General features: G+C 39.0%; 1 protein-coding gene across 6 annotated transcripts in view; it reads right to left on the bottom strand.

The window, feature by feature from the left end:
- Positions 1 to 26,719, bottom strand: part of fam49al (family with sequence similarity 49 member A, like) — a 37,340-nt gene that overhangs the window by 6,462 nt on the left and 4,159 nt on the right. The window contains exons 2-7 of one of the 6 annotated variants that reach the window (XM_051871488.1): positions 26,632 to 26,674; positions 19,064 to 19,156; positions 9,260 to 9,340; positions 5,260 to 5,381; positions 3,684 to 3,789; positions 550 to 686 (exon numbers count right to left, since the gene is read on the bottom strand). In XM_051871488.1, coding sequence (XP_051727448.1) covers positions 550 to 686; positions 3,684 to 3,789; positions 5,260 to 5,381; positions 9,260 to 9,329 — 435 coding nt within the window. In that variant the 5' untranslated portion in view covers positions 9,330 to 9,340; positions 19,064 to 19,156; positions 26,632 to 26,674. Of the gene's footprint in view, positions 1 to 549; positions 687 to 3,683; positions 3,790 to 5,259; positions 5,382 to 8,749; positions 8,830 to 9,259; positions 9,341 to 17,919; positions 18,156 to 19,063; positions 19,157 to 26,631; positions 26,675 to 26,719 lie in introns of those variants that run through there. The other 5 variants (XM_051871485.1, XM_051871487.1, XM_051871489.1 and 2 more) reach the window with 5 other exon arrangements.

The following is a 26,719-nucleotide window of genomic DNA, read 5'->3' as shown; positions in this document are numbered from 1 at the left end:
AGGTGAATATAAGGCATGCGATTGGTTGTCGTTGCTAAGCATCTAGTCCTGACATTCTAACTGTATCATTCCACACTGTACACGTTTGGCACCGCTATGCGGGGTTAACACCTCAAAAGTGGTGCTAACCCTGCTCCAGAGCAGGGTTTTATAACCACAGGTAAAAAGCTGTGCTAACCCACTTCTAAAATACATGTATGAAACGTTTAGAATGATGATTACCCGGGTTTAAGCACAATGTGAAAAGCCCTAGAATGTTTCCAGCCAATTCACAGATGTACTGAGCCTTGGTTCAATAAGTGGATACTTCCACCTTCAAGAGGTAACAGAAAACCATGCATCCCACTGTGAATGATTATCTTATATGTCCATTCTCAAGGGAGCACTATAGAGACAGACCAGCTAATAGTGTTATCATTTAGACATTTTGCTTAATGTGACTCTCAGAGAACATCAGTGTAAAGAGGCTTGACTGAGTGCAGGGTTAAATATTTTAGCAGAACTCATGCCACATGAAATCAGAATGAGTAATGCGTGAGAAACACTCACCTTAAGCTCATCAAAGCTGAGAGTGAAGTGCAGGATTTCAGCAAACTGTTTGGCGAGGGCCTGCTCTCTCTCCAGATGCTGCATGGGAGCATAGGGTGGGCTGGTTAGGGCCTCCAATAGACTGCGCAGGGCATTCTCTGCAAGATATTGATTAAAGATTTTTACAATTTTTAGGCCTGGTTTCACAGACAGGGTTTAGATTAAGCCAGGATTAGGTCTTAGTTCAATTAGGACATTTAAGTAGCTTTTATAAAAATACCTTAGAAAAAAACATTACTGGCGTGTGTCTTGACAAAACAATGGCACTGACATATTGTAAGATATGTAAGTGCAAGTTGATTTCAGTTAAAACAGCTCAAACATGCATTTTAGTCTGGGACTAGCTTAAACCTTGTCTGTGAAACCGGGGATACAGTCATTTCTTTGTAGCAATTTGTTTTTTCAAATTCATTCACGTTGAATACTGTTGTCGTACCTCAAGTTTTCCAAAGCTTTTTATCATCGGTTTCCCCCCACACATCTCTGACCTTTAATCCAATTTGTAATTCACACAGCATACCAGCATAATATATCAATAACGCAGCACTGCAATATGTGTACTTCATCTCCATGGTTACCAGCACAACAGTTATCATTGTATTTACCTCTAACGCCTCTCTTTTGTATTTTTGTAATTGCTGCAATTTATCGTACGAACCTGTAATCCTGTCAGTGTTGCCTAGATACTGAAGAACGTTGGAAGCCGCAGCTGATGCAAGCATTAATGACTCCAAACTGCAGTATATAACCATTATTATGAATGCTGGTTGCTTTTAAAATTCCAGTTCATTACAAAACCAAACTCTAGTGTATTAATAAGTAATAAAATGACTGACTGACTAGTGGCTTACCAAATGTATCAATAGATGGACGTGAAATATTGATTAATTTAAGTTTAAATTAGTGCTGTACAATCGATTAATCGCGATTAATCGCGTCTAACATAAAAGTTTGTGTGTGTGTGTATATATACTTATATATATATATATATATAAGTGGCACGGGTATATTTGTAGCAATAGCCAACAATACATTGTATGGGTCAAAATTATCAATTTTTCTTTTATGCCAAAAATCATTAGGATATTAAGTAAAGATCATGTTCCATGAAGATATTTTGTAAATTTCCTATGGTAAATATTTCAGAAATTTATTTTTTGAGTGGATATGCATCGCTAAGGTCTTCATTTGGACAACTTTAAAGGCGATTTTCTCAATATTTTGATTTTTTTTTCATCCAGATTTTCAAATAGTTGTATCTCGGCCAAATATTGTCCTATCCTAACAAACCATACATCAATGGAAAGCTTATGTATTCATCAATTTCAAAAAAATGACCCTTATGACTGGTTTTGTGGTCCAGGGTCAAATATATATACACGCACATAGAGGTGAATTCAGGTTGATTGGGACACTTTTCCCCAGTTATCTCAATGGTGATCTTACCCTATATATGTTTATGTTTGTGTTTGTGTGTGTGTGTGTGTGTGTGTGTGTATGTATAAACATATATACAAACACATATATATACATACATACAGTATGTGTGTGTCTGTGTGTGTGTGTGTATATATATATATACATACATACATACATACACATATATATATATATTTACAAACTTTAATTTTAGATGCAATTGACCCTTTGCCGGGAGTTTGATTGACAAGCGATCTAACCAATCATAACGCCGAATCCGCCATTTTGTCCGACAAAGCAGTCAGGAGTTAGAAGATTAATTATGGTGGACTTGAACTTGAAAAATGGTGTGTACTGACGTATTTCCGCGTTTGAAACAACATTCTTTCTCATGTTCATTCATGTTTATTTGATGCTATAAATTAACTAGTAGGAAGAGAAGATCGGTTCACAAGCCGCTTGAGCTGAGGCGCTACAGCAATCTGTCACGACACATTAAAGAGCCACAAAATGGTTTTTATTGTTCGAATTTCTTTTAAAAATTACACAATTTGAAAGCTGGGACTTTGTTTCATATCATAAGTATCCTGCTCTGTCTTGTCTGTTGACGTGTTGTCAGTGTCCTCTTTGCTCCGCGATGTATTTTTCACTCTGTGTGGCGTGACAGCGCCATGGCTTGTCAGACAAAGCAACAGTAACTAAGGGGGGTGGGTCTTTGCGAAGGGTCAATTAATCGCGATTAATCGATTTGACAACACTAGTTTAAATTAATCGTCTAATTATTCTTTTAAACAGCAGTATGCAAATCAGCATATTAGAATGATTCCTGTATTTTTGATCAAATAAATGCAGCCTTGTTGAGTAATTGACTTCTTTTATATTTTACCCCTCTGCAGCATTATTGATCCATCAGAATCAAGTATTCCTGAGAGACAAGTCATAAGCAGTGTTAATGCAGTATCATCAGTATTATCACTGCATTAATGTTATCTAATGAAAGTGAATCTATACTGTAGGCCTGTGCTGTACTGCTTACCAGTGTAAAGCTCTTAGCGTTTTTTTACTGTTTGGTGACTAAAAGATGTACAGCTATACCATCAAAGCTAAACCATCTCTGAATGTCATTAGTATGCCTAAGCATGTCTCCAGAGGAGCTATCCTTTCCTCTCATGAAATATGCAGCAGCCCTACTATAAATAAGGAGCTGATATGTTTTATCTGGAGGCCTACCGAGAAACCTGACTCTATTAGCCGGGGACCAGATATTGCGGATCGCAGGATGTGTTGAAGAGGGTGGAGCCTCTTTTTCTCATGAGTCACTGCGATTCCATATCTCGGCAGGGAAAGCTTATCTGCATGTTATCTGTCTGGCCGGAGATTTGTGTTTCTCACTAGTCAGCACTGCTGTGAAAAAAAGAGGCAGCTGATCGACTATTGCAAACACAGTGTACTGTATTGTCAGCGCGCATGGGAGGCAGAAACGCAGCCTCCTCTACGCTCTGCTGCCACGGTTGCCATGCCAACTCTTTACGAGGTCAGCTGCAGAGGAGGACAGAAACGGATGCTTGCACCACTCGTTGTACGCACGGTCAGCGCGTTGGATGACTTGTGCACGCAAGGCCCATTACATGACTATAAAAAAAAAGACAATTGGAAAAAAATGGCCACCCACTTACCTAGCCTGAGAGAAAATTCATAGAATCTCTTGAGCTTGGCCACTAGAGGGCAGACTGCATTCCAGGCTTTCTCCTGCAACTGGAGGTCATTGGGGTTCTGAATCGCCTGGAGAGAATGACGAGCAAGAACATTTGAGACTGACAGAAAAAAAAACCCTTTTTTTTACAGTCACTAAACTCAAGGTCATTTGTACACTTTTAAATTAATTTACACTTTAGGGTTTGTTCAGCAATTCACATTGAATAACTCCTGCACATCTGCTGTTTATGAATCTGAATTATTCGAACCACCAACCTTAAACTAATGCATTATGTGCCTATGTGCTTTATAATAGGTGAACTGACTGGCTTGGGATGAATAAGTATTAGCAGTTCTTTCTAAGGAAAGCCACATTACTAATAACTCACACCCAGTTGAACTGAGAAAAAAAAAAAAAAGTTCCCAACCTTATCCCTACCCCTAAACATAACCTTACCCATACCTTTTCCCTAAAATCAGAGGGAAATGATAGGTGAATAAGAATGGTTGTTGTAAGCCTAAGCTTGACGTTAACTATAAAACTATTCCTATAATCTGATTGGTTGATTGTAATGTTGTTCCAGGATTAACACGGATGTTGACCCAGGAACATGTTCTACTTGGTGAAATCACGTTCACTTTAAAAAAGGGTGGAAATACACTACTGTTCAAAAAATGTATGCTTTTATTCAGCAAGGATGCATTTAACTGATCGAAAGTGACGGTAATACATTTATGTCATAAACTATTTCTAGTTCAAATAAAAGCTGTTGTATTCATCAAAGAATCCTGATATATATATATATATATATATATATATATATATATATATATATATATATATATATATATATATATATATATATATATAGGGGACAAATAAGGTTTTTAAAAGTGTAAAAAAACATAATGGAGAAATAATAAATTTTGAAGTTTTATTAAGTGTTAACAATGAGATTATGTGGTTTTTATAATCAATTAAGACTTCTTTTGTCATGTTTTACAAGATGGACAAAATTTGTCACCAAAAAAGTAATTCGGTTTAACCAAAATTTCAGTTTTACCGAATGACACTTTTGGTTATACCGAATGACAATATTTTAATATCTAATATCTAGCTAGTTAGCTTGCTAGCTAGCTAGCAAAAGGACAATCAAACATTTTATATTTAGTACAAGTTTTTAAAATATTACAACATTTTCCGTGTTTTATAGCGGTTTTTGTATTTTTATATCATGGTCATCGGTTTTTATTTTGTATATATATATCATGGTTTCCACAAAAATATTACTGTACTGTACAGGCATGATAATTCAAATCATGCAGCTTGTTGAGAAGATGTATGCTTACAACATTAGCCTGGAGGATGATGAAATAAAATTCATACTTAGATTCCAAAATTAGATGGGCTTTTTGGGCATTTTTTGAACTTGGATGAGTTATCAACCACTCAAAACACCCTAGCAACCACCTAGAGCACTCTGTCATGGTAGCGGCATGTTTTGCATAGGTAAACACTTCTTCGGAAAATGTAAAAATTTAGAGTCATAGCCCCACCTCTCTTATTTCCTGTCCTGCTCCATTGTAAGACTGTAACTCCGCCAGTATCCCATGGGCCTCTTCCAGCACGGCACTAACCTGGTTCCACACGGCTGTCTCGGCCTCTGTGGGCTGAGCATCTGTGGGCAGAAGTCAGATTGACTCAGTCAGAATGTGATAGTCATATGCCCAAACGATATACCTTTTCAATTCCTTGCTCGGCCTACCTGAGTCATATATATCACCTCTGTCACACTGTCATACTGATATAATTTCTTCCTGTCCTGATGGGTAACAATTATGTTTTGGATTGTGTTTAACCAGTCAAGTCAAAGTTACATATGAAACCTGGGCAATTAATTGAAATAAAGCTTCATGGTGTGAGTTAATATGGTGCTAACATTGAATTATCATCTTTCTTTGGCACCCGGAGGGGGAAGCTCTTTCCAACGGGCTTTGAAAGATAGGAAACATAAATCCACATGGATTAATCTGGTAATGATGATGGTGTTATTGTGAGTCAGAAGTACATGAGGAGGATTTAGGTCGTGTTGGTGTGTGTTAGGATTTGTTGGGCTTGATATTAACAGCTCTAGTGGGAAGTGTCAACGAAAGGCCACGGCCAATGAATCGGCTCCATCCGGAGTCGCTGGCGAAACTAGGATGGGTTTAAAGAATCGTGTCAGCTTCCAACACAGCGAGCGTCACAGACATTTGATTAATAAGCCAACAACAGCAGGCAGGAAAGCAAAGGCAAACGAATGTCCTACAGAATATTGCCCCCTGGTGGACGTCAATTTAGATGGTGGTCCTCTCTAGCTTTTAGTTTTCAACCACAGGATACACTCTTAAAAATAAAGCTTCCAAAAAGGGGGTTTTCTACAGAGCCCCGCACCTGACATGCAAGAAAAAAAATTAAATTGTGCGCACGATTTACTATTTTGTTCCCTCGATTTACTAAATCATGTGCACGATTTACTAATTCGTTCCCTTGATTTACTAAAACGTGCGCACGATTTACTATTTTGTTCCCATGTTTTAGTAAATCAAGGGAACGAATTAGTAAATCGTGCGCACAATTTAGCCTACTATTTTTTTTCCTGCATGTCCGGGGCTCCGTAGTTTTCACAGCAATGCCATAGAAGAACCATTTTTATTTCCCTAAATAAACGCCCAGTGAACAATTCTTTAAAGAAACATTTTTTTCCTTAGGGGTCTCTCTGCCTAATTTAAAAGTGCATCCAAACCAATGCATGTGCTCTGTCTTTCTGTCTTTGTTTGAATGAATACACACATACATGTTTGTGCTATCAGCTGAGCAAACATACTTCAGTGCAAACACACACACACACATTATGCTTTAGTGTAATTGCCAGTGGCTCCTCCCAATCATGTCACCTCCAGGTCTGCTTGCTTATCCTGCCTGTGATCTTCAAAGAACAGATTGTGTGAAGACTAGCATCAATGCTACAGTAGTACTGTAATGTTTAATTTCCCTTTTTCACACTTTTATTGTGCAGTGCACCATTTAGGTGGTTCATCACATGTATCAGCAATTCAGTAAAACTGATCCGATCTTGGGCTTAAAGCCTATTTCTATGTTGTTGTGTCTTGTATTTGAGATATTATTGAATTTCTATGAGTGCCATTAGTGGCACAGTAACCCCATTTCAGAACTAAGGAAATGTAAACCAGTGCTGTGTAACAGAGGTGATCATTGTTTCACTGTCATAAATTCAAAATGTCTAGATCAGGAGAGTGGCTGTTGTCCAAATGTATTGCTTGTGTATTCAACATTTTAATATTACTTCTTTATATTTCATGGATTCTGCTATAGGGTCAATGACAAGTAAGAATTGTCAACATGTGCCGAGTTCTTGGAAATGTAATATTTGTGTTCTTGTTGGTTTCATGTTTCCTTACACCTTAATGCATATGAGTGTACATACAGTATCTTAATCATTCTTTTTCAAGATATTTTTATATAACATTATTTAAAAATTGTATTCCTTAATAGTTTGACTTCCTTCCACTAGAGAAAAATCAAGCCAAAATATCCCAGAAATAATCGTTGATGACCTCTGAGCCGATTAAATCATTTGGAGGTAACTAAAACCAAAATTACTGGAAAAACGAATACTTGAACATACGTCAGTATGATAAGTACTACCTAAAACGACAGAAGCCATCTTTTGAAAGTAATTGGATTTTTTAGTTTGGATCGCGTCCCATTCGATTACATGGAGAAGGTGGGGTTTATGACTTATACCACAGCCAGCCACCAGCTGATCAAAATGTTTTGGCTTCATTTTGGCTTTCACTTGCTCCAAAAGACTTTGAGAGTCTACAGGGGTCGTTGGGGTCTTTTTTTCTTTTTTTTTTTTGGTCTCATGAAAATAATATGAATTCCTGCAAGCTGTTTACACCAATTATAATATTTTATAATATTTAATTATTTTAATGACATTTTATTAATAATATGAAATATTTTAACAAATATTAAAACAACTGATGTTTAAAGAAATATTATTTAGAAATTCCATCTTTTTAATGTGACTTTTTTTTTTATCTCAGGTCATTTATACCACTGAGACATTTTTTTTACTTTAAGCACCACAAATAAATATCAAAATGAATTTTAATGTTGAAATTGAACACGTCCATCCTAGGAGAGGCGTATTTAAGTAAATTAATCAATAGATTTGGAAGAAAATGAACTTATGTCATTGACCCTATAATGAATTACAAGCAAAGGCATTATACAGAATGGCCTGTGTCACTTTAAGAGCATCTCCTGCCAATTTAATTATTTTTTAGAGGAAGGACAGCCTACATTTCATGTTATAGACTGGACAACAACTGCTCTAAGTCTTCCGGGTTCTCACACTTGAAGGACAGGAGTTTTATTTCCTCCATAAATAAGGAGATGTTAGGCATGTAGCTGTTAGAGGTGTCATAAAAGGAAGGATTACTCAGGAGAGAGAGAAGTGCTTAGGTAAGGGTTAAAAGGGAACATAACATCAGAGAACAAGGAAATTGAGGCTCCCCTTTCAAAAGGCAGCTTCCATTCCCACTTCCTTAATTTCTCAGACTGGTTAATAATGCATTCACACACTCACACACACACACATCCAGATGCACAAGGACAAACAGGAACAGATTATGGAGCCAACACACTTTACAAGTCTGCAAAGGTTTGGGCAAAAAAGAGGAGATAAGTTAAGTGTTATGTGATTATTTCCATCCCACTCTAACTGCTAAAAAAAAGCGTGGCATTCGTACAACGACCTTTAATTCAGCGGATCACAGTCGACCTGGAGATGTGCGCAAAAAAAGTCACGTCACAAATTGAGGTCACCGAAAAACACTTGAATGCCAAGCATTGATGCACAAACAGAGGGATGGCGGAGAAAAGGAAGTGAAAATGTAGAGGACAGCGAATGAGAAGGAACCGTGATGAAAAGGGAAAGAAAAGCAAACTCAAAACATAAGAAGCTGATGGTCTCACGTTCAAAGTCAAGGAAAACTATTGGGCCATGCTCAAGTTCGGTGCAAGCCAGCAGTTTCAGGAGATTTCCCATGATCCCCCTGAAACAAAGAGAAGGGAGAAGCGTGTGGGTCATGGGAGGTGTGGCAGATGTGTCTCTGGTGTTGGGTGTGTGTTCGTGTGAATGTGCATGGAGTCTGGGGATGAGGGGTCGGGCGTATAGGGTTTAGGATGGACTTTAGGTGTCGCTCCGGATATATGAGATTCTCAGTTGATGTTGATATGGTCACATGGATCACACTGAAACTTCTTCTTTCTGCTCCCTTACTATACATGAAGGGAAATGAATGATCTTTTGGTTGGCTTCCACATTAAGAGAGCAAAAAGAAATGGTTTCCAAAAACAAAAGTCTGTCTTAATCTACCTAGAGGATGCGTTTATACCTACTCCAACCCTGATATCTCCATCTCCAATCACACACATATACATCTGAGCACACGTACACACACTGTACACCAGCGAAACACTTACTTTCAAAATCCAGGAAAAAATGAGGACAGTTCTCTAAATCCTTGCCAAGGACTTTAATGAGGTTCCCCATGGCCGGCAAACCTGGGCAAGGAAGACAAATACATATAGTACAAAGAAACACAACCTAGATGATATTCATTAGCAAGAATCCTGTGTATTTTCACTGTAAAAACATATGCAGCATTTCATATGCTGTAGAAAGAGGCCAGAATGTGTATTTTGAAATGCTGGAAAAGAAAAAAAATAATGCTAGTTTTCAGCAGTAACGAAAAGGCAGCTTGTATCAGCATCAACAAAGTAATCTTTTTGACAAAACGTTGAGTGATATAACTTTACTGTATAATATTTGTTGTGTAGGCAGGAATAAGTTCATTTTTTTTATTATTAATTTTCCTAGTTTTTATTGGCTTTGTCATAAATTGAAATGCAATGGAAGCATTCCATGTCTTTCCATCAATGAGAACGCATGTACCCACACCAAGTCTTTTGGCAAGCGTGAGAGGATCAGTAAACTTTCTGTATCCTTTAAAGGGGGGACCTATAATGCCCTTTTCACAAGATGTAATATAAGTCTCTAGTGTCCCCAGAATGTGTCTGGGAAGTTTCAGCTCAAAATACCCCACAGATCATTTATTATAGCTTGTCAAATTTGCCCCTATTTGGGTGTGAGTAAAAACACCATTTTTTGCGTGTCCCTTTAAATGTAAATGAGCTGCTGCTCCTGGCTCGCTTTCCAGAAGAGGGCGGAGCTTTAACAGCTCGCGCTTTGGTTGCTCAACAACAACAAAGCTGGAAAATCTCACGCAGCCAAAATGACGATTGTCAGTAATGGTGTTCAGCTTTACATTGTTCAAACTGGAGTCGGACACTGATGGAGAAACTCAAGAAGAAGTTACAACCTTTAGAATGCAACTGGACGTTTCTGAACGGTAAGTGGATAAATTTATGTAGTTGCTGTGGAGTCGATTCAACTCATCGACTAGCATGTGCCATCATGTTAATCTTTTGTGCAAATCCAGCGTTGAATTGACCCTCATTTGTGAAGCAGTCCTGTGTAAAATAATGGCATGGTGGACTTCTGGTTCTAGATGCGAATGGAGCAGACGCGTCTACCTCGTGCTTCCTGTACAGATTATTCTTTGTTACCATTTAATAATCCTCTACCTGTTTTTTTTTTTTTTTTCGAATGTAATGGGATAACATGTCTAATAACTAAGGAAGCAGAAAATGTCATCTAAAACAGCCAAACAAGCAAAGAAAGATACCACCGCTAAAGATGACGTGCCCACGGCTCACGGCGAGGTTAGCATGTCGGCCTTGACTAGCTTATTGGAAGACCACAGAACCGCTCTCTCTGCCGATTTCAAAACTGCTTTGACATCGTTAGAGGCAAAACTTGACCTCGTCCAGGCAGCGGTGTCGGACCATGGACCACAAATAGCATCAATGGAATCCAGCGCAGACCTCCTCAGCGAGCGAATTCGCTCGTTGGAAGTGGTATGTACCGAACTAACTGAGAACTACGCTAAGCTCAAGGCCAAAACAGCAGACTTGGAGGGACGCAGTTGGCGCAATAATATCAGGATAATTGGCTTACCGGAGTCCGTTGAGGGTCCTCGACTCACAGTGTTCTTTTAGTGAATCTTTTAAGTCTGGGATTCTTCCCCCAACATTAAATCAAGCTTGCATTTCTTTATTACTTAAAAAGGATAAAGACCCTTTGGATTGTGCATCTTATAGGCTGATTTCTTTGCTCAACTGTGATGTTAAAATTTTAGCAAAGGTGCTCGCCACAAGACTCGAAGATGTCCTCCCCAACATCATCTCTCCTGATCAAACAGGGTTTATAAAGAATCGTCAGTCATTTTTTAATATCCGCCGCTTACTTAATGTGGTATATTCTCAGCATCAGGCCATTCCAGAATGTGTTGTTTCTTTGGATGCCGAGAAGGCATTTGACAGGGTGGAGTGGGAGTACCTTTTTTTAGCTTTGGAAAATTTTGGATTTGGCCCAGTTTTTCTTTCTTGGATCAAATTACTTTATAGAGCTCCCTCTGCAGTAGTTCTGACCAATGGTCTGCACTCTAGACCATTTAACTTGCACCGCGGAACTTGACAGTGCTGTCCGCTAAGCCCATTACTGTTCCTTCTAGCTATTGAGCCTTTAGCAATCGCTCTACGCGAGAGTCAGCAGATTACTGGAATTACCTGTGGTGAGGCAGAGCACAAGGTAACTTTATATGCAGACGATCTACTGCTTTTTATCTCCAATCCACAAACTTCTCTACCCGCAGCTCTATCTTTGCTTGAGAATTTTGGTCTGTTTTCTGGTTACAGGCTTAATCTGCACAAGAGTGATTTTTTTCTGATTAATAAGGTAGATGCGCAACTACAGTACCCCAACATACCATTAAAACTAGTCAAAAATAATTTCTTTTATCTTGGGGTCTGTATCACTCACCATCATAAGCACCTTTTTAAACATAATTTTGGCATACTTCTTGAACGGATTAAGAAAGATCTTTCTAAATGGTCCCCTTTAAAGATTTCTCTCATTGGGCGCATTAATTCCATTAAGATGGTGGTGCTCCCTAAATTTCTTTGTCTTGTTTACCTCTATTTATTCCCCTGTCATTTTTTAAATCTTTGGACTCTGTTATTTCTACATTTATTTGGAATGGTAAGCACCCTCGCCTGCGTAAAGCGTACCTTCAGAGGTCTAGAAGCAATGGTGGTATGTCCTTACCTAACTTTAAGTTTTACTACTGGGCAGCTAACATATGAAATATACTCTATTGGTGGCATTATCACCTTTTGCCCAATAGACCATCCTGGGTGAACATGGAAATAAATGACCACAAGCAAATTTCCCTTCCAGCACTTCTTGCAACTAAATTACAATCCATCTCTTATACTCCGGTTGATTGCCCATTGGTGAAACACTCGTTGAGGATTTGGACTCAATCCAGGAAATCATTTGGTTTTCAGGATCCTTCTCTTCTTAGCCCTGTTGCCCGTAATCACTTTTTTTCATCTTCAATGCAAGACGGATCATTTAAGAGTTGGACTGACAAGGGGATAAAATGTTTCAAGGATTTATTTATTGATCATTTATTTGCTTCTTTTGAACAGTTAACATTACGTTTTGGTCTTAATAAGTCAGATTTCTTTAGAGTCTTGCAGATAAAGCATTATGTTAAGTCACTCATATTAGACTTTCCAGTGATGCCTTCTGAAAATCCTTTGGATAATTTCCTCTCATGTAACATATTAGCCAAGGGCTCAATTTCCATTATTTATAATTTAATGACCAATTTGGAATCTTTCTCTCTAAATACCATAAAGAGAGCTTGGGAGGAAGACCCTGACAGACCACTTTCCGAAGACACATGGAACTCTATTCTTAAACAGGTCCACTCATCGTCAATGTGTGCTCGCCATTCACTTATACAGTTCAAAGTAGTACACAGAGCTCATATATCCAAAGTTAAACTAGCTAAAATGTTTCCTGGTACTAGCCCCATATGCAATAGATGTAAATATGATGAGGGATCAATAATTCACATGTTCTGGACATGCCCCAAATTAGAGCGTTTCTGGCGATCAATATTTCACACCCTTTCGGCGGTTCTTAAACACAGTTTTGAGCCAGAACCTCTGGTGGCATTATTTGGAGTCTATGCGTCTATGTGTAAAGTCCTTGCTTTCTCTTCTTTGTTAGCACGTAGAGCGATACTATTAAAGTGGAAAGATCCCTTCCCACCCACACATACTCAATGGATTAGTGATATGACGTCTTGTCTCTCCCTTGAAAAAATTAGGTATTCATTAAGAGGGTCGGAAAAACAATTTTTTAAGATGTGGCACCGTTTTATTGACTATGTTGATAAGTTTGTTTAAATAATGCCCTGTTATTGGCTTCTTTTTTCTTTTCTTTTTTTTTAAAAATTTTTTAATTTATTTATTTATTCATTCATTTTTTATCCTTTTTTTTCCCCCCGAGTGTATGTGCATGTATATCTTTTTATATATGGCTGAAGGTTGATGTATGTTGACGTATATATGTGTGCTCAGTTCTTCTACTTACAATTCTTATCTGAATTAATGGACAGTAAGGACGCTGCGCTAGTTATTTGATGGTGAGGGTTGGGGGATTGTTTCATGTGATTTATAATGTAAATATCAATAAAAAAACGTTGAAAGAAATAATGGCATGGTAACAACACTCTACTACAAAAACTCTTCCTCTTCTCTAAAGCAGCCCAACATGGCCTCACCCCCTTTGTTGCATGTTCTCAGGGACAGGGTTTATGTAAATTTTAGGGTTAGTCGTGTCACTAACCCGGGAAGAAGCTTGTTGATATCCATACCAACAGTTTGTTGAAGTCCTTAAACAGAGAATTCTTTAAAAGTAAATATCTCCTTTGGCATTGAACTTTGAGCGTTGTAATTTTGCAGATGTTGTTTATGCTCTAACAGCAACATTACACACTAACTAAAGTTAAAAAAGTGAAATCATAATCAACCACCCCTTTAAGAACATGCAAGGGGTTCTTTTCCCATCACTTTATCCCTCTCCTGGAAACAAGGAGTACCAGCACCCTACTCAGCATCAGTGAGAGCTATAATAGAGAGCTTTGTGCGCATTTGCCTGCGATAGAGGAGCTGAAAGGGTGAAGTATCAGTTGCAGCATGTAGAGTGGCATGGTACACCTGCAAGAAGTCAGTTACCATAGGTTTCCATAGCTTATGGTGCTGGATGGCCATTTGGACAGTGTGTTTGAGCACACAGTTGAACCATTGAATTAGCTGATGGGTAGTAGAAAGAGGGACGATGGTGACGATTATTCCTTCCTTCCTTCCAGAAAAGCAGTGAAAGCTGAAAGCAGCAGACATAAACTGAACACCATTTTTCCATAGCGGCTGAATACTGATGACAGAAACGAAACCACATAATCTGAATTGACAGTGCGAGTAAAGAAGACCTCAGCAGTGTCAAATGGCCTGACTATATCCACAGCCACTTTCCGCAATGGTCCATCTGGCAGCGGCACTGGCTGGAGAGGAGCAGGATGTGACTTGACAGCTTTGTCATTGAGATGACACACGTGGCAGGAACGGACAGCATCATGAACCTGAGCATCCAACCCTGGCCACCAACTAACCAACATCATCAACAGGAGCTGGAGCAACCACATTAATCTGCAGGAGAACCAGGTAAGGGTATATGTGACAGATTATTAGCAGGAGCATTTTGGGAACCTGGGTGGTATGCCACATCATATTTAAATGACACGAGACGTGCAGACCACCTTGCTACACCTAGTCCAGCACGGCCGACACCCTTAGTGGTAAGCAGGGTTTCACCTTGAGGGTTCCACCTCTCAAAGGCCCATACGCATACTATCGCCTCCTTTTCCACCATGGCATATGCTCAGCAGTAGACAGCGTATGTGATGCAAAAGCCACAGTTCGTTCAATGCCATCCGGGGTGACCTGAGAAAATATGGCTCCCGGACCATAGTCAAAAGTGTCTGTGGAGACAGTCGTGCGTAGTGTGGGGTCCTATAATGCCAAAGCAGGGCTGTTTGCTAGCAGTCGTTTTACTCTGGTCAAACTTTGTTCACCCTCTTTTGACCAGCTGAATCCATTTGGATCTTGTAGGCACTTGCACTGGAGCTACAACTGTGGCAAAATCAGTCCAATTAAGGAGCGCATAGTAGATGCATCAGAAAGGGCAGGGGCATTGAGAATCGTCTGTACACATGATTCATCAGGAAGAAGACCCTCCACAGTATGACCTAAGAACAGCAGGCTAGTTTGCCCGAAGCGACACTTGTGTTTATTGGGCTGCAAGCCAGCAGCTTCTAGTCATTGTACGATGGCTTTGTCATGCATCGGCATGTCATATCCATGGATGATAATGTCATCCAGGTAATTTTCAGCCCCTGACAAGTCAGTCAGGATGATGGTCATCATCTTCTGAAATTCTGTAGGCGCTGAAGCCAATCCGTAAGGAACAGTCCGTCGTGAGTAATAATTGCTATGAGGTTTTATTTTTTACTTTTGGTGCTCAGGTGTGACAGTTTCATCCAGTTTTACACTGTATATAAAGTTTTTAGCACATCCAAACTCAGTTGACTTAGCAACAGTGCACTAAAAGACTGGCACAGGAGAACAAGGCACAGAAAGGGCATTAGGAGAGGTAGGACTTGATTGTTTTCAATCCCCACATGCAGTGCAGACATTAGGTCCCTTCACATGAGTGGTGTCGCTTTGTCCAAAATGAAGAACGTAGCAGGAACAGTGGTCATGTGGTCATGTAGGGAAACATTCGCTGACAAACACCCAACCACTGGAATTTGATCTTTTGTATACGTCACAAGCCTGGCTGTAGATTGCGACAGCACAATGTTACTGAAATGTTACATGCATAAGTGCTTTAGAGCAGGATAGATATGGAAGACCCACTGTCAACCACCAAATCCACCACGCAAGTCTGTGAGTCAGAAGAGGATATAGTCACTGTGCTTATAATGCTGGGAGAACGAGCTGAATATTCCGTGTACAGTACAGTAACTTCTGGTAATTCAGTTTCTCAGACCTTGTTTGATTGCACTGATCAGCACAGTTTAGCTTAATGTCCAACCTTTATACACTTACTGCATGTTGCAGCTGCAGCCGGGCATTTTAGAGCATTATCTAAGTGTGCCTCCGATCCACAACCCGCTTGTACAGGGGTGGTAACTTGGCGTAAATTTGAAATGGATTTAGCCTGATCGGCAGCAGAATCAATCTGGCTTGCTAACATAACAGCTCTGTCCAGTGTAAGATCAGTTTATAGTAAAAGTCTCTCACGTATTCGTGGGCTAAGCACATTCTCTACGAGCTGATCGCAAATCATTTCATCATTACTGGCACCGAACTCACATCAAACAACAAGCTCTCGCAAAGCAACAGTGAACTGTAAAACTGTCTCGTGACGTGAGGCACCTGAGAGTGTTTACAGAAGGCGTGGAATTGAGCTACTATGTTAGCTTTTGGTACGAAGTAGGCTTTCAATGCATATACATTGTACCTGTGTTAGGCAATTGTTCCTCTGTACTGAGGTATTGAAGCAGTAGAGCCTTCTGTCTTTCGTCCGGCCAGGCATCCCCTGTGGCATCAATAACCCGTAGATAATTTTCAAAAATCCACAACCATGTGTTGAACGGCATAGCAGGCTCACCAGAGCAAGGCAGGAAGAAACTTGGGAAAGGCACGTTAGCAACAACCATCTTCTTGACCAACAATAGCAAATAAAAGCCTAATCCTCGTCCCCAATTTGTGGTGTCTGTCAGGAATTCTTAAGTTATGAAGAACACAAGACAGGAGTAGCAAACTTCATCCACCTTTGCTCTTCAGTTCAGGAACAGTTCAGACTTCCTTTTCAAAATAGCAGTCACGAACACAGCAATGTTAATATAATGTTAGTCTTTTTTCTGTCACCATGTTGTTTGTTGCAATGCAGCATTTGAGTGTACTGCAGGAAATAACTGATCATGACACATATCACAGCAGCAGGAACAAACACCTTTTTTTTTAAATGATGTGACTTGTGTTGTAACTATATTGAATGAACAGAACTCAAACTAACCATGTGTAACAGCACTATGTAACCAGCTGTGACTAACAGTTTCTAGTGAATTTGATTGTCCATACTATAAGTGAAGTTGCTATGTGACATGATACAATAATAGAAAAACAGTTATGTTGAGCAGGATTTTAGCGCAATGAGATTTCAGTGTGGGTGGGGCTACCCAGAGTGACACAAATAGAAGTTGACAAAACGTCTTGTCGCTTGTCGCATTCACTTCTGGCTTGGACAAAAACTGCTTTATGATTTATTACATTGCATTTGGTTAGAACATTATATTGTACCATCAACATAACTGCTCCGTTTGTTTAGTTTGTTCAGTTTGCATATGCTTAATATCAATTGCAGTTGGGAAGGGACACCAAATGTTGTAGCTTCTCTTGGTAATACCTTGCATGAGAGGAATAATTCTGGACACAGTGCTATCTAGAAATAAGCTAGCTGGATTATCATGATATTGGTAATAGCACAACCCTATCATGCCATTTCCCAAGAGACACAAATGCGTGCATATTGGCAGTGTTTGAACTAAGAATCTGACTGTTTCATATTTCACCTTCTAAATCCTTCATATCAAGCCCTATCCTTTGCTTATGGCACACAAGGCAAAGATGGCTCCTCTCAGCCTGTTTATCACTTAAGAGGCAGTATACCCCCCCTTCTGCCTGTCTCCTGGCAACCACCAGTAGAACCCTGTTTCCATGGCTGGACCACATTGCCTCTCCTGTCTGTATTCTATCTGAGGCTTTCATAAGCTACCAGCCAAATCCAAGTATAAAGTATTCTTTCTTTCTATCTATCTATCTATCTATCTATCTATCTATCTATCTATCTATCTATCTATCTATCATCATCCCATTTGCCTCATGGGATGAAGTAAACTCTGAAGTAAACCTCAGTTCCATCAGTCTTGTCTAACCAAAGGTCTCATTCAGGAAACTGTCAACCTGTAATTAATCTTCTGCAACTATCATGTCAACAAAAAAATCATACAGCTTGACATATATGACTGTCCATTACTTACCAGCCTTCCTTTTTCCGACTTCCCTTAGAGCCTCACTGTTCTAGTCCTCTCCGTTTCCCACTCCTATCTCAGTCTCTTCCTCCCCTGTACTCCTCCTCCAGAGCTGTCCCTGAGCCCAGCTGTGAAGAGTCCGTCTTAATGCGGTTGGTGCCGTACAGCCCCACAGGAACCCTCTCAACCTTACCAACAGTCCCCTCTGCAGCTCTGCGTTCAACATCGCTCTGCTCTTTTCACACTTCTCTTTTTCTGACTGCTATTTAAAGGCAGGGCTTATTTTAAAAGAGCCTGGTTAAACCGTTTCTCTGTGGTGCCACTGTATGTGTTCGCTTGGTTTTGATAGGGTGAGAGGTTAGAGAAAGGGTGGCTTATTCTAGTGCAGGGGTTTAACTATGGCTTGAACTCTCTAGCTGCAGTTTCCTGTGTGTGAAACATCTCCTCTGCTAAATTTAAAAAAGCACAGTTGCTCTGCAATCAGAAAAAGTATCCAGTCTTTTTGCTATTTTCTGGTTTGAAATGAATTGTATGATATTAAAATTTGTGTTTAGGCTTAAATCTTAAAAAAAAAAAAAAGGAAATTCATTAAAGCAGACTTTGTAGAACTAAATATTGAGAACAGAGCCCCAGTGTACTTAGTTATAAGGAAGTGACCCTAGTGGCAACTGTCTGAGGTAGAAACTAGAGCAAAAATCGTGTGCTTACAGAGCAATATCACACTGTCCCTTTCTGATCTGCTCAGACTAGTCCAGACCTGACCAGGGAAATGCATATTTATTGTAATATCACATCCAGGATGTTGCATAACTTTAACAGTAAAGCTTTTGTCTCAAATATCTTTTCATGATTTCATTACTGCATATAAAGAGATAAACAGCAGACTACTAAATAAGCACTGCTTCAAAGAAGGAAACAAATATCTATAAATGTTTCTGCATGGCATCTGTTCATAGGCTATTTTTGATTGAATTGTGACTCTGCTGTTTGTGCTGAAACCAAAAAGAAACTCTGCGCCATCATAAAGTGGGCAGACAGAATGCAGTTGCTTTCAGACACTTCTGTGGCTATTTGCCTTCTATTTTCACATCTTTTTCTCACACATGCTGCCATGTGGCTTGGCGAATGGGGCCGCATTGTTTTTGGTCCATACCTTTGCTTGCGATTTTCCTCGCGGAGCACTTCACTGCATCAAATGAGAGCCTGTATGTTTCTCCTGCAGTATCACAGCATCAGCCTCAGCTACCTGAGAGAAACAACGAGAAATAAAGACAGATTAGTTGAATTCGTAGAAAAGGCTCAGAATGTGAACAATATGGCAGGGTCATTTATGTGGGTCTATGGAGGTTATGGCTGTGCTTACATACAGAAGCTTGTTTTTAAGCAGTCACTCTGGCAGACAATAAAATGATAAACCTCTGGGGAGGGATTCATGGGATGTATTCGACAGGTCACAATCTGATTCATTTCTTGAGTGGCACGGCCGGCCACCAATCTATCATTACATCCAGCAAACACACTCGCCCGCCCCAGTATAACCCTCCAAATAAGAAGCCATGTAAATTGTTAGCTCAATGCATTATGCGGCAATGTCCCTCATAAATCTGAGGCAGTGTGCAGCACATTGTGCATCATGCAGCACACAAAGCGATCTGCTCACTGCAGTGGCTTTATGACTAATCAGATACTTCTACTAGAATAACATCTGGGGATCATTTACCACACCAACATGAATGTAGGCTGACTCAGAAACAGTTCTACTGTTTAAAGGTGAAGTGTGAAATTGAAAGTTGTTAAAATACTTTTTTTCTATGAGACAATTTTCTTAAAGTTGTGTCTTTTGTCATTGACTCAAGCAATAGACACTGATTATGAAAATATATACAATTAGAGCTGTCAGTACCAAGTCGGTACTGAAATTTTAAAAATGTGACGCTTCGAGCGCTGTTGAGCGGATTCGTAAACACCTCTGATTGGCCATTGTGTTCACGCACTCATTGGATATGTCTGTGATTGGCTACAATGATCAACACATGGGAGAGTTTGAAAGCGGGAGCGTTTGAAAGCAGCCATCTATCAGCAGACTGGTCCGCGATAGACGCCTGCTTTCAAACTCTCCCGTTTGTATCTGTGTAAGCGCTCAGTGAAGAGCATCATTGATGACTATTTACAACATGTTTTTGAAGCGTTGATCATTGAAGCCAATCACAGACATATCTGATGAGCGCGTGAACACAATGGCCGATCAGAGGTGTTTACGAACCTGCTCAACATCGCTCAAAGCATCACATTTTTAAAATTTCAGTACCAACTTGGTACCGAAGTCTGCACTTTTGAAAACTCTACCGTTCAAACTTTTGAATAGTAGTACCATTTGTTTTTCTATAAAGTAGCTAGTAATCTTTAAAACAGTGTTGGATGCATGCTGTGGAGTTTCAGTGTAGTCCAGTGGTAAATGACCTGCGATTGAATTCACTGCAGCGTTGAGGGACTTAATGATCGTGCTGAGGACAGGGTCATCCAGGGTCACCTGGGACCAAGAAATGTCTTTGAGACCATACCTAGTACATAGATCAAACCTGTCCACCCCCAGAAGAAAAAGACTGTTTAAATGTCAGAGGATAAAGTTGTAATGATTTGTACTATGTAGGTCTGACTGATGTTCATGTCACAGTGAACAAAACACAAGGTCAAGCATTTCTTAATAAACTCTGACCTTTGCCAGCAACATCCTAACAATGCTGTGTCAGGTCACAGTAACTTCAAAAGGACTTAATCTAAAGGACTTGCATTACAATAAAGAGCTCTCTGAGAAACTGGAACAGATGTTCTCTTCTGCATTCAGTCTTTACAGAAGGCTCTTAAAGTTATTTTAGCCCATTTAAAGACCATTTATAGCTCCATTTGCACTAACGTTGCCTTTATTTTCAGTTTTCGAAGCAGAAATTAGTGAGAATAGGCTCTACACTATTTAACAGAGCACTGTTATGAGAATAGACCTCTGCTTTACGGTCAACAATGCAGTGGAAATCTCATTGGTTGTTCAGATTTCAATCAGTCTGCTATACATTGTCAGAAAAAAATTGAGAAAATTGTACCTTCAGGCATTCAACAGCTTGTCATTGGGGAAGTACCTTATCTTCCACTAAAGGTGCATATTAGTACATTTTAAGGGATAGTATTATGTACCCTTAAGGTACTACTATGAAACTTTTTGGGGTAAATAAGGTACAAATTTGTCCCTTTAAGGGTACTGCCCCCAGTGATAATATGTTGAACCCCTGAAGGTTCAATTTGCACAATCTGTACATAAAAAAAACATATTGGTCTGGCATTGTGTTCTGCAAATATTTTAAGCTCTTAGGGAAAATTGCTTGTGATGTTTCTCATTTGTAAGTCACTTTGGATAAAAGTGACTACCAAATGAATACATGTAAATGTGTGAATAGGTCCATAGAAACCAATTTTTCTATTCAAAATGTTCAGGCTTGATGTGAATATGTTAAAAATGCTGTTTGCAAATTAGAGTCAAACTAGAGTAAAAGCATCCAAGCCTACACATTATCAACCTTGAATGAGCCATCTGTTTGATCGGAATGTGCCTTTAGAGGGGGCATCATTTATTTATGATTTAAATTCATAAAGATATTATATATGGGTGTGGGAGAAACTAGCCCATATTATTCTACCTGCCATTATCAAAAATGACTCATTAATATAATTAAAACACAGAAGTACTTTCAGCACGTATTTCTTTCAAAGAAGAATGAAAGTGTTTGGGTCATAGAGAAATTAACAAATGGTAAAGAGCTTTTTCATTTTTATTGTCAGGCTTTGATAAATTCAGTAAATTGTAGTTTTTGACAGGAATGTGAAAACATGGTGCAATTTACCTAAATTCACACTATTTTATTTTTGCTACCTCATTGTTTTCAGGCAGAGAAACACTTGTGAAAAAATGTGCGCTTAATTATATTGAATGTGCACTTGTAGTGTACTTCAAATCTTAAAAGTATAGCTATTTAAAAAAAACTGTACTTGCAGATAATATAATATTATTGAAATAAAATGCCACTTAAGTCTACTCAAAGAAAGCACATGTTCTGTTTCTTAACACACTTAGCTTCCGCCAGACCACCTTCCATATACAAGTTACGAAGAAAATGTAAACTGATGTCGCTTCAATTACACTTTTTCCGTAAGTTTAATAGGGAAGGCACATGACGTAGCATAAACTTTGTGAACTGCAAGAGCTTTCTGCGTACGTTGAATACGGAAAGCAGTCTGGCGGAAGCTCGATATTCGACTTCATAACTTGTTTAAATATGGATATTTTTTTACACAAACGCATCGCTTCGCTTCAGAAGGCCTTTATTAACACTCCGGAGCCGTGTGGAGTACATATTTATGATGGATGGATGTGGATGGAAACACTTTGTTCAGCTCATACTCATTGAACCCTATCACTGCCATTTTAAAGCTTGGATCCGTCAGGATATTTATTAATATTTCTCCGATTGTCTTCGTCAGAAACAAGAAAGTCATATACACCTAGGATGGCTTGAGCGTGCGTAAAGGTTGGGCTAATTTTCATTTCAAAGTGAACTAATCCTTTAAGTCCTACATAAGTGGGTCAAAACATTTTCAGCTAATTACAATTTACATGCAATTAAGTGTCCGAAAACATTACATTCAGTTCACAATCAAATATATTCTTTGAAAGTGTATAATTTACGCAGTTTTCTTTTCAAAAGTATGCCAAGGTGTACTTCTTTTTCACAAGGGAAGTCAGGGAATAATAGTAGTGATGATTTCTCCTTTCTTTTTCACTCTGCCTATCCCTCTCACTTCCTGTCTGACATGTCCAACTTTTTAATGGGCATCATTATAGCTTCTACAGCGTGTAGAGATAGCATTAGCCTAGCACGACGGGTCCTCTAAGAGAAATCGGTATTGACAGTGGGCTCGCCTCTGGGCTTGATGGGAGATGGCAGCGGCAGAGCCGGATGAAGCGAATGAACGGAAATCCGATGCTACAGCTGACAGGGTTGAGGATGCTCGGCCATCATCGGCCCCTTGTCACCTACGCCAATATTGGAGAACAGCAAAACATGCTAGTGCAGGAACTGGAAAGAGGAGAGAGAAAGAAGGGAACAATTCTCCACCGCCACCCCTCCCCCACGCTCTCTCCATCCACGGCACTGGAAGAAAAAAGGCTGAGACCGGAGAATAGCGAGCAGGGCAATTGCAAATTAGCATTGTGCCTTTGCTCAAGGGGCTGACAGGAGACAAAAGTCTTGATCGCAGAGAATCTCTCATCTTTTTGCTCATTCCTTTTGATGACAGGAATTTAATTATAGAGCAAAATGAATCTTTAGATTTTGGAATTTTTCAATGAATTGCATTATTTTAGAGCCTTATTAGCAAAACATAAAGCAAAACAATGAGCTAACATCAAACGAACAGGAATGGATAAATGGATATTTGATTTCACTGTTTTGCTTCATTGTCCTCTTAATAGAAATACAGCAGCAATATCCAGACCCATAATAACCAAATTCTACCCTCAGGCTCATTTTTTATCTCTTGTTTTTAAAAACAGAACATCCCCTGAGAGTAGCTATTATGTTTTTAGTCGCAAGTTTGTCAGCAAAACATTGAAAAGCATCATTAAGATAATGACCTGTGCACATGCACATATTTAAACACAGACACGTGCCCCATGCATTGTGATATCACTCTGCCTTCACCCTTTGTGACGTGTAAACAAAAGACCCTTACAGATTGTCACTGCTATCAGTGTGATTGAGCCATTCTGGCAGCTCATCAACCAAACAACATTGCACTGAGGTCTACCTGCCAGTTTGTGTCTGTTTCACCCATTTTTCTTGCCTTCTTACTCCCTGCGTGGAACACACCTGCTCAAGGTCAGGGAGCAAAACCAGACGCTAAATATAGCACTTGCAATCTCCTTGGAATAAAGCGCCCATCACGTCTGATGTCTTAGTTCAGAACCATTTGGAAAAGACCAGCATGAATATCCAAAGGTCAAAGATGGTTTATATTGGTCGGTCTAGCTGGTGGACTGAAGTAGTCTTGCTGGAACTTCAGCACACTAGCAACTTGTCCTAAAGAACAGCATCCAAAACATATGATGGTAAACATCTATGTAGGCCTTTTTAGCAGGGTAGCCACAATTAACCTGATCAAAAGGTCTTTGCAATATTCAAAAAAGCTTTGCTTTAAAGGGTTAGTTCACCCAAAAATGAAAATTCTGTCATTAATTACCCACCCTCATGTCGTTCCACACCCGTAAGATCTTAAAGACCATAAAGCTTCGAAGCTTTACGAATCTTTTGTTTCGAATAAGTGGTTCGGAGCGTGTATCAAACTGCCAAAGTCACGTGATTTCAGTAAATGAGGCTTTAGTTACGTCATAAGTGTTTCGAAACGTTTAGAAATTTCAATGGTTCACGTGACTTTGGCAGTTTGATACACGCTCCGAACCACTTATTCGAAACAAAAGATTCGTAAATCTTCGAAGCTTCATGAAGCAGTGTTTTGAAATCGCCCATCACTAGATATTGTGGAATAAAGTCGGTATTTTGTTTTTTTGGCGCACAAAAAGTATACTCGTCACTTTATAACATTAAGGTTGAACCACTGTAGTCACATGAACTGTTTTAAATATGTCTTTAGTAGCTTTCTGGGCATTTGAAAGTGTTAAATATCTTGCTGTCAATGGAGGCCCCACTGAGCCATCGGATTTTATCAAAAATATCTTAATTTGTGTTCCGAAGATGAACGAAGGTCTTATGGGTGTAGAACGACATGAGGGTGAGTAATTAATGACAGAATTTTCATTTTTGGGTGAACTAATCCTTTAAGATGCAGATTTATACTGAAGAACAAGTGGCGATCATCACAGTTTTTTTGTATAAAAGTAAACAAAAATGTCCTTAAAGACCCCCTGTAGTGACAATTAAGTTTTTAATGTTGTTTATATGTCTATGTGGTGTTTTTAGTATGCTTTAAGTTAACCATGTGAAAATTCATAAGTCAACACCATTGCTGAGTATTTTCTCCTTAAAACTGACAGTCTCAATTTCAAACCCGCGGTCTGTGACGTCACAAACTACCTTGTAACCAATCACGTCAATGTGCCAGTGGGCTTTAGCATATCATTAACAGCAAACTAGCAGGGGAGTCTCGAGAGAAGCCAGGTTATCCCGGTATATTTTTCTGTTGATATGAAAAATTGTGTAGATTTAGTAATATGGCGGGTGTATAATGTATATTACGAATGTTATGATGAACTATATATATATAACTATACTGAACTGAGTTGTTAAAGCGTTTGTAAGGATACTTACTGTCTGACTCTGAGATGAAGAACGGGAACATGGTTTGTATAACATTAGCAACACATTGTTAGCTGTTTGATAACGTAGTCAAGCAAAAGGCTAATCATATTAATTACTGTTATGTGTCCGACGTTGTAAAGAGCGATGCCATTATGCAGCGTTTACCTCAGCAAGTTGACCGAGTGGATCTCTGAGCTGGTGTGAGCAAGTGGAGGCGGGGCTAATTTGCATATTCATTGATCCGCGAGGGTGTAGAGTTACATTCAAGCTATTTTAAAACATGAAGAAATTTTTTTCACAGGAAAAAAATGTTTAAATATGTCATTTTGGTGATCAAAGATGAGTTTTGAGGGGTAATATTATTGACTACAGGGGGACTTTAAAATTAAACTCTTCATATTAATATTTTTATTTAAATTAACACTAGTATATTTTTTATTATTTCTTGTCTTCTCTTTAATTTGTATTCATTTTAAATCAGTTTAAATAAAAAAATATTATTTTTATTTTAAATTTATTATACTTAAATTATTTGTTATAGTATTTTATTAATATTAATTGTTTAACATTAATTTATAAAAATGCAATTTTTCATTGTTAGTTCATGTTAGGTCAGGGTCCATTAAATAATATTAAGAATTACACATTTTGGATGCACAGCGTGATAACAAGGCTGCTTCTGATACCCATAACTAATGGGAATTTCAATATGACCCAGTTTAAAAACTTGAAGCGAGGATATTTGGGTTTGTGTTAACTTGCTCCTCAAGCTTCTGATTGCTCATCAAAGCGTTTGGTGGGATGTCTGGCAGCAACTTTCTTTTTCTCACTGCTCTGATTTTGCAAGGCAGATAGACAGATAAGAGGAGATGAGAAACTGGGTATCAGCTCTACCATCACTCACTTTGCCTCTGCCCTTCAGAGCCTGTCTGCCGAAAACAAAAGTCTCCATCTTGTACAGCAGTCTAGTTCTCACTGCCCCAATAGTGTGAACCAACCTTACGGGAAAACCTGTTTGAAAACAGTCATTTTTTGCTATTCTATTTGGTAAGTGAAGCTAGATAGTTGAAGCTATACTTAATCATTTTAATATTAAAATTTATGCAAGATGTTTCCATAACAGCAGGTTAGACATCAGGACAAAGGACACTGAGTTTAGACAAACAGTAGACATCTCTGCAACTCTCATATTCCCAAAGGTGGTGATGCACTGATTATAAAATGCATGCAAAAGCAAAAAAAGGTCCTGAGACTATCCTCTGACATCTAGATACATATTGTCCTTCTGAAAGAGATCTATGAGTCTGCATCAGTGTAAAGTGTCTGGCCTACATGCTATGGGTGCAGATAGACATACCGTCTCACATAGCGCTGTCTCAGCCGTTGCTCTCGCCTCAGGCCTGTAGGAAATCAAAATGTGGACATAGGTCACCATGACCTAATAT

The sequence above is a fragment of the Ctenopharyngodon idella genome, chromosome 19, assembly GCF_019924925.1.
Source record: "Ctenopharyngodon idella isolate HZGC_01 chromosome 19, HZGC01, whole genome shotgun sequence".
NCBI classification, from domain to species: domain Eukaryota; kingdom Metazoa; phylum Chordata; class Actinopteri; order Cypriniformes; family Xenocyprididae; genus Ctenopharyngodon; species Ctenopharyngodon idella.
The sequence above is the reverse complement of the archived record's forward strand: the minus strand, read 5'-3'. Positions and strand labels throughout refer to the sequence as shown.